Here is a 13,574-nt window from a genome sequence, read left to right on the forward strand (position 1 = left end):
TTTTTTGGAGAAGAGGTGCAGACGGCTGTTGTAGGGCGACCTGCCCTGCACCACGATGCCCTCCTCCAGCATCTGTTGCAACAGCAAGGCCATCTGTCTCTCCAAGTCTGGCAGGAGTGATTTCTCTTTTTGGCACGGCACTCGATGATCCCAGGTCACGTCCTCCTCCTCAGCCACCAGCCCGCAGTCCAAGTCGTATCTTGCCCACACGTCTGGGAACTCCTTCACCCACGGGTTCTTGTGCTCATCCTGGAGCTCCATCATTCCATGGTACCCCTCCATCCATCGCCTGATGCTCCTGTTGCGGAACTCCATGACCCCACAGATGTGTACTGGGGGTTCAGAAGCTGACAGAAAGAGACTAAATGCCTCCGGGTCTGCACTTCAAAGGAGGAGAGTGAAAAAAGGGGAGGGTGAGGAAGGTGGTGTTTCACCCACAGAGTGGTGACCTCACCTCTCGCAGCTGGTTCTGAGGTCTGTGGGAGAAGAGCAGAGCTGCTATGAGAGCAGAACCGATAGCAAAACCCTCCCCCGCATTAACCTTGAGCACAGAGTACAGCACACAGAAATAGGAACATGAAACGAGCTGCTGCATCCCATGCAGAGCATCCCATGCATGGCCGTGCACCCCTATGAACTCCTGTGTACCCCTAGACAACCCGGACAAGTATCCCATATGCAGCCCTGCTCTCCAATGCACCCTATGCATGAGTGACACGTTCAGCCTCATGCACGCCCACACATGAGCAGCCCTGCAGCCATATGCACCCCGCTGCACAAGTGCCCCATACACCCCATGCAGCCCTATACATGAGTGTCCAATTCACCCCATGCACAACTGTCTCATTTGTGACACTACACCCCCCATGCACCCCCATGAACAAGGGTTCCATACACCTCGTGAACCCCTGTGTATGAGCATCCCATACACCCTGTGCACCCCTATGCACAGTATCCCACTCACAGCCCTGCATCCCCACGCATTCCCATGCACACCCATACATGAGTATCCCATACACAGCCCTGTACCCCCAAACACCGTATGCACAGCACCACATTCACAACCCCACACCCTCACACACCCTATGCAGTGTCCCATACACAACCCTGCATTCCCACGCACACCCATGCACGAATACCCCATACACAGCCCCACACCCCCTTATGCACAGCATCCCACTCACAGCCCTGCACCCGCATACACACCCATACACGAATATCCCATACACAGCCCTGCACCCCCATGCACCCCCATGCACCCCCATGCACAGCGTCCCATTCACAGCTAAACACCCCCATGCATCCCCATACAGTGTCCCATACAATCTTCCACCCTCATGCACCCCCATACACGAGTATCCAATACACAGCCCTGCACCCCCACTTCTCCCTATGCGTAGTGTCCCATACACAGCCTTGCACCTCCCTATGCACAGCGTCCCACTCACAGCCCTGCACCCCAATGCACACCCATACACGAATATCCCATACACAGCCCTGCACCCCCACACCCCTATGCACAGGGTCCCATTCGCAGCCCTGCACCCCCAAACACCCCTACGCACGAGCATCCCATTCACAGCCCCGCACCCCCGTGCACCCCCCATGTACCCATATGCACAGTGTCCCATACACCCCAAACGCAAACACCCCATACACCCCCCGCGCACCCCCACACACCTCTATGCACAGAGTCCCGTACATCCCACGAACTCCACGCACCCCTATGCACGAGTGCCCCATACACCCCAATAACCCCCACGCACCCCTACGTACGACCATCCCGCACACCCCCTATGCACGACTGTCCCACCTCCATCCAGCGCAGTGACCCATACCCAGCCCCGCACCCCCATACACCTCCAACCTCCCCCAGGTACCCGCACCGCTCTGCTGCAGCCTCGCTCTCTCCGTGGCTCCGTTCCGCTTCCGCGGGGCCGCTCCCCAACCCCCCCCCCACCCCCCGCAGCCGCCCCTCCCACTGCCCCCATCCGCTCCGACCCGCTGCCCCCGGGGCTGCGTTATCCCGTTGCTCCGCGCCCGCTTATCGCTGCGATGAGAGAGTGCTTATCGGCACTTTGGGATTCTTTGCAAGAGGGTTATTTCTTTGGTTTGTTTTGGTTTTGGTTTTGTTTTGTTTTGTTTTTTCCTGTATTTGCTTTTTTCGTTTTGCGGAGGTTTTGGTTGCACGTCCCCCCCCCCCCCTCCGTGCCGGTTTCCAGCGGAGGAGAGACTGCGTGCCTCAGTTTCCCCAATGAAGGGGGAGGGTTGGAGGGGAAGCGAAGCCGCGCCCATCCCCGCAGCGTCGGGGAGACGGCGGATATGGGGAGGAGGGGGGACCTGGGGGGGGCTGGTTCCAGAAAGCTCCGGGCTGGGAGCTGGGCGGACCCGCGGCGACGGGGCGGATAAAAGGGGGCGGGTGGGGGCGGGCAGCGGAGCTCCTGGGGCAGCCGGCACTGAGCGTAGGTATTTTTTTCCCCTTCCCTTCCCTTCCCTTCCCTTCCCTTCCCTTCCCTTCCCTTCCCTTCCCTTCCCTTCCCTTCCCTTCCCTTCCCTTCCCTTCCCTTCCCTTCCCTTCCCTTCCCTTCCCTTCCCTTCCCTTCCCTTCCCTTCCCTTCCCTTCCCTTCCCTTCCCTTCCCTTCCCTTCCCTTCCCTTCCCTTCCCTTCCCTTCCCTTCCCTTCCCTTCCCTTCCCTTCCCTTCCCTTCCCTTCCCTTCCCTTCCCTTCCCTTCCCTTCCCTTCCCTTCCCTTCCCTTCCCTGTTGGGGTTGCACAGCTGCTGGCAGTCCATACGGACTCACCATGGGGGCAGAGCTATGCCCCCTTGGTTGCCCCCAGCACTTCTGTGCCATGGGATGTGATGCACCAGGCAGGAGTTTCCCACAATGCTGTGTGCTGGGCAGGATGGGAGGACATCATTATTTTTTTTTTTATTTGGAGGGGGGGGGGGCAGGGCAGCAGTTATTTTGGAGAATGATCAGCATTTGGGGTGGGGAGGGGTTAGCAGGTTTTTGGTTTTTTTTGGGGGGGGGAGGGGGCAGCAGTATTTTTGTGGGGCAGCAATGGGACCACGCAGCAGCACCCACCAACGATGCTGCAGTGGGGCACGGGGCCAGGATCCCCCCAGGGAGGGGCTGAGCCCAGGGACAGAGCGCCGGTGCAGCTGATGATTGCACAACTTTTTATTTTTCGGGCATTTAGTAGCCACACGCTGCAGCTGAGCTATTGCACAACGCTCTTTCTTTTTTTTGGGGCAGCCCCACCGCGGGGCTTTGCCTCCCCCCCAAACCCTTCCCGATATCCTCCCCTCTCTCCCCCTCCTCCCCCCCCCCCCCCCCCCCCCCGTGTGAACACAGGGAAAAGAAAAAGAGGAGAAGAAAGTCCTGCTTGGTGCCTTGGCTGCATCGGAGTTTGGCACAGCCCTACCCGACGCTGTGCCCACGGCGGTGGCCCTGTGCCCGCTGCTGACTCACAGCCCCGTGCCCGGATCCCAATCCCTCTCACTGCCTTCACCCACGCAGGTCTGGGCGGCTCTGGGACGGGACCATGGCGCTGCAGCTGCTCGCCCTGCTCAGCCTGGGGCTCGTCTGCCAAGGGGGGCAAAGCCTCATGCCCCCCAACGAGCTGAAACGTAAGCGGGGACTTTAGGGTGTAGGGGTGGGGAGGTGCAGGGAAAGGATGCTTGAACCCATTGCTTTTGGAGAGGTCGTTCCCTGCTGGCTGTGGGGAGGGGTGAGTGCTGTGCCCATGGGGATGGGGCTCAGCATCCTCATGTGAATATGGAACAGGGGCTGGATGCTTAAAGGTGGCTATTGGGTGGGGGGGAACCCATGGGTGACACTACTCAAATACTGTTTGTGGAGGGCAGGGGGATGCAGCCCCAGCTGGGTTAAAGTTTGGCTTTTAAGTCACTTTTTTTGAGTTTTGTGAACTTGACTTTTGTGAGCAAATGTTTGCATGCACTGGGGGAAATTCAACTTGTCTTGGGAGCAGTGAGCTCAGAGATACTCATCCTTCCTCCCTCCCTCCCGTCCATCCATCCATCCTTCCTTCCTTCCATCCATCCATCCATCCCCTCTCCTTTCCTCCCTTCCATCTTCCCTCCCTTCCTCCCTTCCATCCTCCCTCCCTTCCTCCCTTCCATTCTTCCTTCCATCCCCCCATCCACCCTCCCCGCAGAGCTCTCAGCAGCTGGCAGCAAGTACATTGACACTGAAGTGGAGAACGCCATCAATGGGGTGAAGCAGATGAAGACGCTGATGGACAAGACCAGCAAGGAGCACCAGGCAATGCTGCACACGCTGGAAGAGACCAAGAGGAGGAAGGAGGTGGGTGAGGTTGGGTGGGTTGGGGGAGCAGGGCTGCAGGGAGCTGATCTGGGGTGGTGCATGCTGTGCCATGCAGGAGGCGGTGAGGCTGGCCTTGGAAAAGGAGAAGCAGCTGGCAGAGAAGCAGGAGGTGTGCAATGAGACGATGCTGTCACTGTGGGAGGAGTGCAAGCCCTGCCTCAAGCACACCTGCATGCGTGTCTACTCCAAGATATGCCACAGCGGCTCGGGGCTGGTGGGCCGCCAGGTGAGCTGGGCTGGAGGTGTCATAGGGGGAGGTGGGGGCTGTTGGGCTCTGTGCTGACCCCAATCCCCACCACAGCTGGAGGAATTCCTCAACCGCTCCTCGCCCTTCTCCATCTGGGTGAACGGCGAGCGCATCGACGAGCTGCTGGATCGGGAGCAGCGACAGGAGCGGCGCTTTGAGGACCTGGAGGAGCGTTTTGGGCTGATGGAGGATGGCGTGGAGGACATCTTCCAGGACAGCACCCAGCTCTATGGGCCTGCCTTCCCCTTCTTCCGAACGCCGCCCTTCGGTGGTTTCCGTGAAGCTTTCGTCCCACCCGTGCAACGTGTCCACCTGGTGCCACGCAGGAGGCTGTCCCGAGAGCTGCACCCCTTCTTTCAGCACCCAGTGCACGGCTTCCACCGCCTCTTCCAGCCGCTCTTTGAGATGACGCAGCGCATGCTGGATGGGGGGCACGGTGCCTGGGAGCACCCGCTGGGGGGCTTTGCGTCAGGTAGGAGCGCAGCACCACCACAGTTCCCCTTTCTTGTCAGCGTGGAGAATGAGCTCAACCCTAATATGAGACAGTGGAGAATCCACATGGAAACCTGGGAGTCTTAGGCTCTGCCGTTAGCAGAACTGGGATGGGTTTTGGGGTGGTTTTCGCCTATAGTTGCACCTCAGGGGGGCTAGATGCCAGAGGGATGAGTTGGTGTTGGGTTTGGATGTGCTCATGAGGGGCCGTCCCCATGTTGTCACCATCCCTGCGTTGTCACCTCCGTCACTGTCTGCTGGGTCAGAGCCACGGCTCCACGCAGGGCAGCTGGGAACAGGGCTGACTGCAAAACAGAGGTTGGCACAGAGTACTCTGGTCCGGAAAATGTTTCGTTCGGGGCCAGGAAATGTTTTTCGGTGAAGTCAAACTTCCCTGGAAAAAGTGCTTGAATGGTTCACAAAAGCCCTGCGGTGCAGTCTGGGCTTGTTGGACCAAGGCCTGGAATAGGGGATGTCCCCCATCTGTGTCCCCCATCTATCCGTTGTCCCCATCTTCCCATGGTTGCCCAATCCTTTGGTCCCCCATCCATCCTTTGGTCCCCATCCATCCATGGTCCCCCACCATGGTTCTCCCTCCATCCATTGATCCCCTATCCATTGTTCCCATCCATCCATTGCCCCCACCCACGGTCCACCATCCACCCATTGGTCTCTTATCCATTGTTTCCAACCGTCCATTGTCCCCACCTGTGGTCCCCCATCCATCCATTGGTCCCCTATCCATTGTTCCCATCCACCCATGGTTTCCTATCCATCCATTGGTCCCTTATCCATTGTTCCCATTCATCCATTGCCCCCACCCATGGTTCCCCATCCACCCATTGGTCTCTTATACATTGTCCCATCCATCCATTGTCCCCACCTGTGGTCCCCCATCCATCCTTTGGTCCCCTATCCATTGTACCCACCCACCCATGGTCTCCCATCTGTCCATTGGTCCCTTATCCATGGTCCCCCATCCATCCGTCGGTCTCCCATCCATTGTCCCCATCCAACCATGGTTCCCCATCCATCCATCAGTCCACCATCCATGTCTCCATGTCTCTGCTGGGGTGATCGTGGCTGAGCAATGCTATCCTTGCCACATTTTGGGCAGTCGAAGTGTGGGGAGCTCCCTAATGTATTTCTCTATGTAGAACACCGTAACTTCAGCACTGATCGCATGGTGTGCCGTGAGATCCGGCGCAACTCGGCTGGCTGCCTGCGGATGCGGGACGAGTGTGAGAAGTGCCGAGAGATCCTGGCTGTGGGTAGGTAGGGGGCTGTGGGGGGGAGGGGGGCAAGATGGGGGCTGTGCCTGGCTGAGGAGGTGCAGGGTGAGGTGGGGAGGGGGATGCGGGGCATGGGGATGGGGATATAGGGGGTGGGATGCAGGGAGTGGGGATGCAAGGGGTGCAGGGGATAGAAGGGATGGGAATGCAGGGGGTGGGATGTGGGAGATGTAAAGGATGGGGTTGCAGATGGTGGGGATGGGGGATGCAGGGGATGAGGATGTAGGAGAATGATGTGCAGTGGATACAAGGGGTGAGGATGCAGGGGATGGGGCTACAGGAGATGGGAAGGGGAATGAAGGAGATAGAGGTGCAGGGGATGCAACGGATGGGGATTTAGAAGATGGAGGTGCAGGAGATATAGAGAATGCAGCGGATGGGGATGCATGGGATAGATACGGGTGCAGGGGATGCAGGGGAGGGGGATGCTGCTGTGCTCCATGACCCTCATCCATGCCCTGCAGACTGCTCACAGACAGACCCGGTGCAGAGCCAGCTGCGGGAGCAGTTTGAGGATGCCCTGCGCCTGGCCGAGCGCTTCACCCGCCGCTACGATGACCTCCTCAGCGCCTTCCAGGCCGAGATGCTCAACACCAGCAGCCTCCTGGACCAGCTCAACCGTCAGTTCGGTTGGGTCTCACGCCTGAGAAACCTCACGCAGGGCACTGATGGGTTCCTGCAGGTCACCACGGTGCGTCCCTATTGTCCCCAGTGCTCTGCCAAAGGCTCTGAGCCCCCCTCCATGGGTGAGGGAAAGTGGGTCAGGGGGAGAAAGAAGCGATTGTGTGGTTCCCTCTGCACAATAGAGGCTGTGGGGCTGATTGCCAGAGCTGGGGATGCAGTGTGGGGGCGCGATGGGGGCTGAGCCTTCTCTCTGTGCCCCTTTTCCCGCAGGTGTTCTCCAAAACTCCCAACCTCGAGGACCCGTCAGCCCCTGCCGACACGCAGGTGACGGTGCAGCTCTTTGACTCAGAGCCACTGTCACTCACCGTCCCTGGGGACATCTCCTGGGATGATCCACGCTTCATGGAGATTGTGGCCGAGCAAGCACTGCAGCACTACAAGCAGAACAACACCATGTGAGTCCGGGTCCCTGTGTCCCCTACTTCCCCATCCCCTGCATCCTCTAGGGCTGCATGCAGCAGGCTGGAGCTGCTCTGAAGTATTAAAACCCTCCAGCAGCTCAGGCTGAGGGCTCAGCCTGCTTAGGTTGGAGGCTGCTGTGCCTCACCCCCCCTCCCTTCCTTCCTCTGGCAGAGAGTAGCTGTCCCTCCTGCTGCCCCATCCCCACATCAGTGGGTCAAAGGCCGTCACCACCGCTCCCGCTGCTGGGCCCTCCAGGGCCTGAACCAGACAATAAAGGTAGAGTGAACCTCCCCGTCGGCTATGCTCTCCCTCCTGTGCCTTCTTGGGCTGTGCCCCAGCACAAATAAACCTTGCGGAAAAAACAGCTGTGCAATGCTGGGATGAGTCGTCGGGTGTTGCGAAAGGGGAGAAAGCTGAGGGCTGCCTTTACTGACACCTTCCTGTTCCTGTTCTGGGGTGAGCAGCTGGCCTCCCCAGAGCCAGCACAGCAGGAGCAGAGCTGTTGTGGGGCTGTGCGTGGGCCCCCATGGCTCACTGCCTTCTCTTTCCCATGGCAGCTGGCTCAGCTGCAAAACGTGTCTGCTTGGGACTGACACACAGATGCTGCACACATCGGTGCTCTCATCCTGCAGGGATGGGGGGTACACAGGGATGGGGGCACACAAGGAACACACCACCCTAAGGGCAAACCCCATCATCCAACACCTTGCTGGACGCTCCCGTCTGCCAGGATACCACAGAGCAAACCATGGGCAGGAGCACTTTTATTTGGCAGCAACACAGGTCGTGGATCAGTGGGGCCAGCCCCATTGCGAGCCCTCTGCCTACCAAGCTGGCCCTGTCCGTGCCAGGGAAGGGCAGGCAGGCACAGCCCAGCGGTGTCCTCCCCACACCCCCATACAGTGAGGCAGCAGAAAGGCTCCTCCTGGAAGGAGCACAAGTCCCACAGGTCACAGTGCTCAGCGTTCACTGTTGATAGCAGTGTTCTCTGCATGCAGCAATCCCTCCTGCTCAGCTTCGCTGCCATCAGCCCTGCTCCGGGCCAAGCGGGCGAGCACAGGGCGGTGCAGCCCATTGTAGAGGGCAGCACCCATCAGCAAGATGGCAAAACCCAAGATCTGCAGGCCGTGGAAAAGCTCCCAGCCCAGTGCCAGGCTGACAGCCCAGATGACGACAGTGCGGAGGCTGTCCAGCACCATGCGAGTGGTGGCACTGATCTCTTTGGTGACGCTGATGCCGGCGAAATTGAAGAAGGCGATGCTGCTGATGTTACCCAACAGGGCCAGGGCGATGAGGGGCTGCCAGCCGATCTGGCAGAAGGCATCGAGGGCATCCTCCAGCACCTGCCGGGGGTTCCCGCTGAAGCTGCCCGCTGGGATGTAGTACATGGGGACCAGCAGCAGGGCCAGGATGATGAAACCGAAAAAACCTGCGGAAAGAGAGAGTGACACATGAGACAGAAGCTGGCTTCAAGCACAGCTACCCAAAGCTACCTGTTCCCCATGCCAACCATTCCTGCACTACAGTATCCAGCCCCCAAACCCCATCAGCACTCTCTGCCCCCCACACAAAGCAGCTCTCCCCACACTGCAGCCTTTTGAGCAAAGCCTCTTCCCAAAAAAGCCCTCAGCCCGGCCCCACATAGCAGCAAACCTTCAGTGCCAACAGCCCGCAGCGGGTGCACATCATGTTTGTAGACAAACTTCTCCTCCAGCACCATCTGGATGGCAACGATCACCTGTGCCATGATGATAAGCAGGTCACCTGAGGGGAAAAGAGGGAAAGGTTGAGCCCTGCACCCCTGGGCAGGCAGTGTGGCTGACCTGGAGCTGTGCACAGAGAGGTGGCCAGGATTATTTCCCTGCAACCACCCTGCAGGGCCACCACATACCGGTTATCACCTCGCTGAGCTTGTGCTTCTGGTCGTGGCTGCTGTGCAGGTCAGCCAGCCCCACCACCACCAGCCCCACGATGGTGACCAGGATGCCCAGCCACTGGCTCAGCTCCAGCTTGCGGCCCAGGAAGGCCACAGAGAGGAGCCCAGTGAAGATGATGACGGATCCTCGCAGCATCTGGAAGCTGGAGGCACTGGTCATGTTCAGGGCTGCGTGGGGAGAAAGCACCCTTGAGTTGTGTGTGCCACCACTCCTCTGCTCAGAGGTCTGCACCCATCCCAAACACCACTGCAGGCGGCTCTGAGGTCTCAAGAGAGGCAAAGCCTCTCCCCAGCACTCACCCACATACATGATGCTGGTCCCAGTCATGTCGCAGAGCGCAGGGGGCAGGAAAAGCAGCGGGCTGAAGGGCTGTGATGGTGCCATGCTGGGCTCCGGCCTCCGCCGGTCCCTCCACAGCAGCAGGTAGAACACAGCCAGGCAGGAGAACTCACCCAGGAACATGCCCACAGCCTGTGGGAGAGGTGGGTCAGGGTGGTCGGACCCAGCGAGATGCCCTACAGCACCAGGCTGGGGTCTTACCTGCAGGAAGGGGTGCTGGAAGCTGTGCTCCTCCGTTCCACCACAGCCAGCAGCGCTGAAGTTGTCAGCCCACCTGTGAAGGAAAGTAGCAGGGTTAGGGCAGGAAATGGAGCATAAACCAATGCACACCCAGCACTGGCTGTGTTGTGAGCATAGAGTTGGACCTCCATCTGCCAGATGCCATTGGGTAACCTAGAGAGAAGGGAGTGGCCAAGGGCATTCCTGGCTCTAGCTTGCTGCTCCCAGTGATGCTTTCAGGTGACAAAACCACAAACAGCTGACCTGGAGGAAAGCAGCATCTGAGTGACAGCTGTGGGGTCATGGTATAGCACTGCCTGTGTTTCCCAGGTGCTGGGAAGAAACTGCACTGCTGGCCCTGCTCCCAGTCCTGAGTGACAGGTGAGGAAATGGACACCACTGGTGTCATGCACCATCGCTGTGTCACGCACCACTGCAATCCACTGTCCCTGCTCCCATTTCTGGGAGAGGAAGGATCCAGCCATGCAGTGCGAAGAGCAGATTGTGGGGGGTGATCCTGATACCCTCCCTTTTACCCACGTCATCAACTTTGGGGGCTATGGGCCAGATGGCCCTGAAAGGAGGCTGGATGGCAGGCTATGGAGGCAGCAGCTCCCACTCAGCCACAGTGTTTGAGGGTACAGGGTACAATGCTCCTCTTTTGGAGCTTCCAAGCTAAAATATTGTCCATGCTGGACAGAATGGCGCTGTCCCCATGGCACATCTCAGACAGCATCACCCCTATGTAGGGCTGGACTCCAGCCTCCTGGTGACACCACACACCAACACTGTCCCCATAACACCCCAGCACAGCCCCCACGAGCAGGTGACACGTGCCCAGCTCTGCTGTGTGCCACAGAGCTGCTGAGCTCAGGGGAACAGGCAACAGGAAGGCCTCAGGGGCTTTGCAGCCAGGTCAGCAAGATTTCAGGATGACTCATCCCCCTCTGACTGCTGCAGCCCCTCCATGTGTGTTTCGCAAGAGCCTTGGACAGGCAGCCCAGTGCTATCTTCTCCCTCTGTTCTAACACCATACCTCAGTCTTCCCACCTATGGACAAGGTTTGCTGTGACCAAGGCCAAGCAGAGACTTAATGTCATCCCTGCAGAGCTGTGCTGAGCTGGACAGGCGGGTCCATCCTGCTTGGGCAGCTCTCAGCAGCACCCACCTAATCTTGCACACAGCTGGGGCTCCCTAGGGGGAGCTCAATCACAGAATCACAGAACACTCAGGGTTGGAAGGGACCTCAAGGATCATGAAGCACCAACCCCCCTGCCACAGGCAGGGCCATCAACTTCCACATTTAATACAAGACCAGGCTGCCCAGGGCCCCATCCAACCTGGTCTTGAACGCCTCCAGGGACAGGGCATCCACAGCCTTTCTGGGCAGCTGTTCCAGCATCTCACCACACTCATAGTAAAGAACTTCCCCCTGACATCCAACCTAAACCTTCCCCCCCTCAATTTAAAACCATTTCCCCTTGTCCTGCAGTTATCTACCCTTTCAAAGAGTTGATTCCCGTCCTGTCTGTAGGCTCCCTTTAGGTACTGAAAGGCTGCAATGAGGTCACCCCACAGCCTTCTTTTCTCCAGGCTGAAGCCCAGCAACTTCAGCCTGTCTTTTTAGGGGAGGTGCTTCAGTCCCCAGTCCAGCCCAGGATGAGCTGCAGCACAAAGCAGACGCAGGGAAGCGAGGTGCAAGCATCTGCGATGGGGCCAAGCAATCCCCAAGCCGCACGTTTTCCCTTTCCTCCCCCAGCAGCAGCAGCAGAGCTTCCAGCCCAGGTTTGACCCTCCCTTCCCAGTGCCATGTGGCCCCAACACAGCGCTCTGCCCAGCTGGGGATACATAGTGAGGGGCTGGGGAGGGCTGGAGGAAGTGCTCCAACAGCCGGGAGTGGAAGGAGGAAGCCCGGGCCTAGGTGGGCCTTGGGGTCTGGGCCTGAGCCTGGGGTCTGGGGCTGGGCCTGGGGTCTGGGATTGAGATTAAGTATGGGGTCTGGGTCTGGGGTCTGGGCCTGGGACGTGGGCCTGGTTTTAGGATTGGGCCTGGGGTCTAGGGACTGGGTCTGGGGAAGCCCCTCAATGCCCGGGCGGCAGGGAGGACTCACTTGGCCGCCAGAGTGTTGATGGAGCCGGTGAGCAGCATGAGGGCAGCCAGGCCCAGCTGGTAACGGGACCACGCCATGCTCCCACCGCCGCCGCCGCCACCTCCCGCCCTGCACCGCGGCGGCCGAAGCCCCGCCTCCCTCCGTCTTAGCCCCGCCCTCCGGGGCTTAGCCCCTCCCTCCGCCCACCTCCTCACTCTCCCATTGGCCACGCTCACACGCGGTCTCGACCACGCCCCCTCCATCTGACCACTCTCCTCCCCGCCCCTCAGTGCGTGGCCACGCCCACTCCGCACTTGGCCACGCCCTTCGCTGCCCGCAGGCGGGCCGTGCGCTCCCCGCGGTGCCCCCATAGGAGAAGGAAACATCTGCCTCCGTGCTCGTGTCCCATGCCCCCCTGTCCCCGTATCTCCGTCGTGTCCCCCTGTTTTTCATGTCCCCGTTTCCCCCTGCCCACATATCCCAAAGTGGTCCCCTTCTGTACCCATATCCTTTGTCTCTATGTCCCAATGTCCCAATGTCCCCCAGTCCCCGTGTCTTCCTGTCCCCACACTCCCGTGTCCCCACGTCCCCATGATGTCCCCCTATCCCCGTGTCTTCCTGTCCCCATATTCCCCTGTCCCCATGTCCCCGTACCCCCGTGGTGCTCCTCTGTCCCCTTATCCCCCTTTCCCCATATCCCCCTAACCCCACGCTGTCCCCGTGCCCCCGCACTCCCCAGGTTCCACCAGATGGCGCTGCAGGATCGGTGCCACCCTCGCCTCTCCCACTCGTGCCCCCACCTCGAGCGGGACTGCTTCCCTCCTCCCCCCCACCCTCTCGTAGTAGGGAGCATCTCCCAACCCCCACCAACCCCTTGAGCTCTCGCTGTATCCCCTGGCTCCGCGTGGGCCCCTCTCCCGCCCCCCACCCCCCCATCACCGACAGCCGGAGACAAATTGTTTTTCCATCCGACGTCAGCCCCGGGGGCCGTGACCCCATGGGATGGGGGGAGATAAGAAGGAGGGGGGGGGGGGGGGAAGAAAAAAGAAACGTAGAGAAAGCCACGTGGTGTTAACCCTTCCTATGCTGGGACCTGCAGGGAACACGCGTGGGCATCGCATCCAGTGGGGATGGAGCATCCCAATGGGGGGGTCCTCCCAAAATAGAGAGGGGGAGGGAAGGTGGGGTGAAACCTCTGGGCCTCCACCCACCTGCCCTGCTGCATTCTCCTTCGTTGGTGGCACCTCACTCACAGCTATTTCTCATCGTTGCTCATGGCAGACATGAAGGCAAACAGCCCCCAGCCCTCCCTGCTGCTTTTGCCCATGGAAAATGTCACTACAGAGGATGAGGCATGCCTTGCACATGCAGTGCACACAAGCCATTGTACACATGTGCACACTGGTGTATGGAGCTGGCATCCATGGAGGGAACACCTGGGTAAAGACTGCATCCCTGGTGGGGGGAAATGGGGCAGTGAGGATGCCCAGCACACTGAGGCACTCTGCAGGCTGCTAGCATGGG

General features: G+C 59.5%; 2 protein-coding genes and 1 long non-coding RNA gene across 4 annotated transcripts; 1 reads left to right on the plus strand and 2 right to left on the minus strand.

Annotated features, from left to right (window-relative positions):
• Positions 1 to 2,373: 2,373 nt before the first annotated feature.
• Positions 2,374 to 7,830, plus strand: CLU (clusterin). Of its 2 annotated transcripts, none has more exons than XM_031603889.2 (9): positions 2,374 to 2,462; positions 3,522 to 3,631; positions 4,180 to 4,328; positions 4,405 to 4,575; positions 4,651 to 5,068; positions 6,246 to 6,359; positions 6,845 to 7,071; positions 7,275 to 7,459; positions 7,638 to 7,830. In XM_031603889.2, the coding sequence occupies exons 2-9, from the start codon at positions 3,547 to 3,549 to the stop codon at positions 7,642 to 7,644; spliced, it is 1,356 nt and encodes a 451-aa protein (XP_031459749.1). In that variant the 5' UTR covers positions 2,374 to 2,462; positions 3,522 to 3,546; the 3' UTR covers positions 7,645 to 7,830. The 2 variants fall into 2 exon arrangements, with proteins under 2 accessions (XP_031459749.1, XP_031459748.2); XM_031603888.2 differs by having other exon boundaries at positions 2,377 to 2,466.
• LOC149919254 (uncharacterized) lies at positions 4,812 to 6,247 on the minus strand. The gene is made up of 2 exons (XR_016464569.1): positions 5,234 to 6,247; positions 4,812 to 5,128 (listed from the first exon to the last, which is right to left on the minus strand). It is a non-coding gene; the product is annotated as an uncharacterized LOC149919254 (long non-coding RNA).
• A 382-nt stretch (positions 7,831 to 8,212) lies between the features above and the next one.
• Positions 8,213 to 12,214, minus strand: SLC35F6 (solute carrier family 35 member F6). Its single transcript, XM_031603890.2, has 6 exons — positions 12,072 to 12,214; positions 9,944 to 10,016; positions 9,703 to 9,874; positions 9,358 to 9,570; positions 9,120 to 9,230; positions 8,213 to 8,895 (listed from the first exon to the last, which is right to left on the minus strand). Exons 1-6 carry the CDS (start codon positions 12,146 to 12,148, stop codon positions 8,426 to 8,428), a joined length of 1,116 nt encoding a protein of 371 aa, XP_031459750.2. The 5' UTR covers positions 12,149 to 12,214; the 3' UTR covers positions 8,213 to 8,425.
• Between the last annotated feature and the right edge of the window lie 1,360 nt (positions 12,215 to 13,574).

This window comes from Phasianus colchicus, chromosome 2, assembly GCF_987193195.1.
Source record: "Phasianus colchicus chromosome 2, bPhaCol1.hap1.1, whole genome shotgun sequence".
Classification (NCBI taxonomy): Eukaryota; Metazoa; Chordata; class Aves; order Galliformes; family Phasianidae; genus Phasianus; species Phasianus colchicus.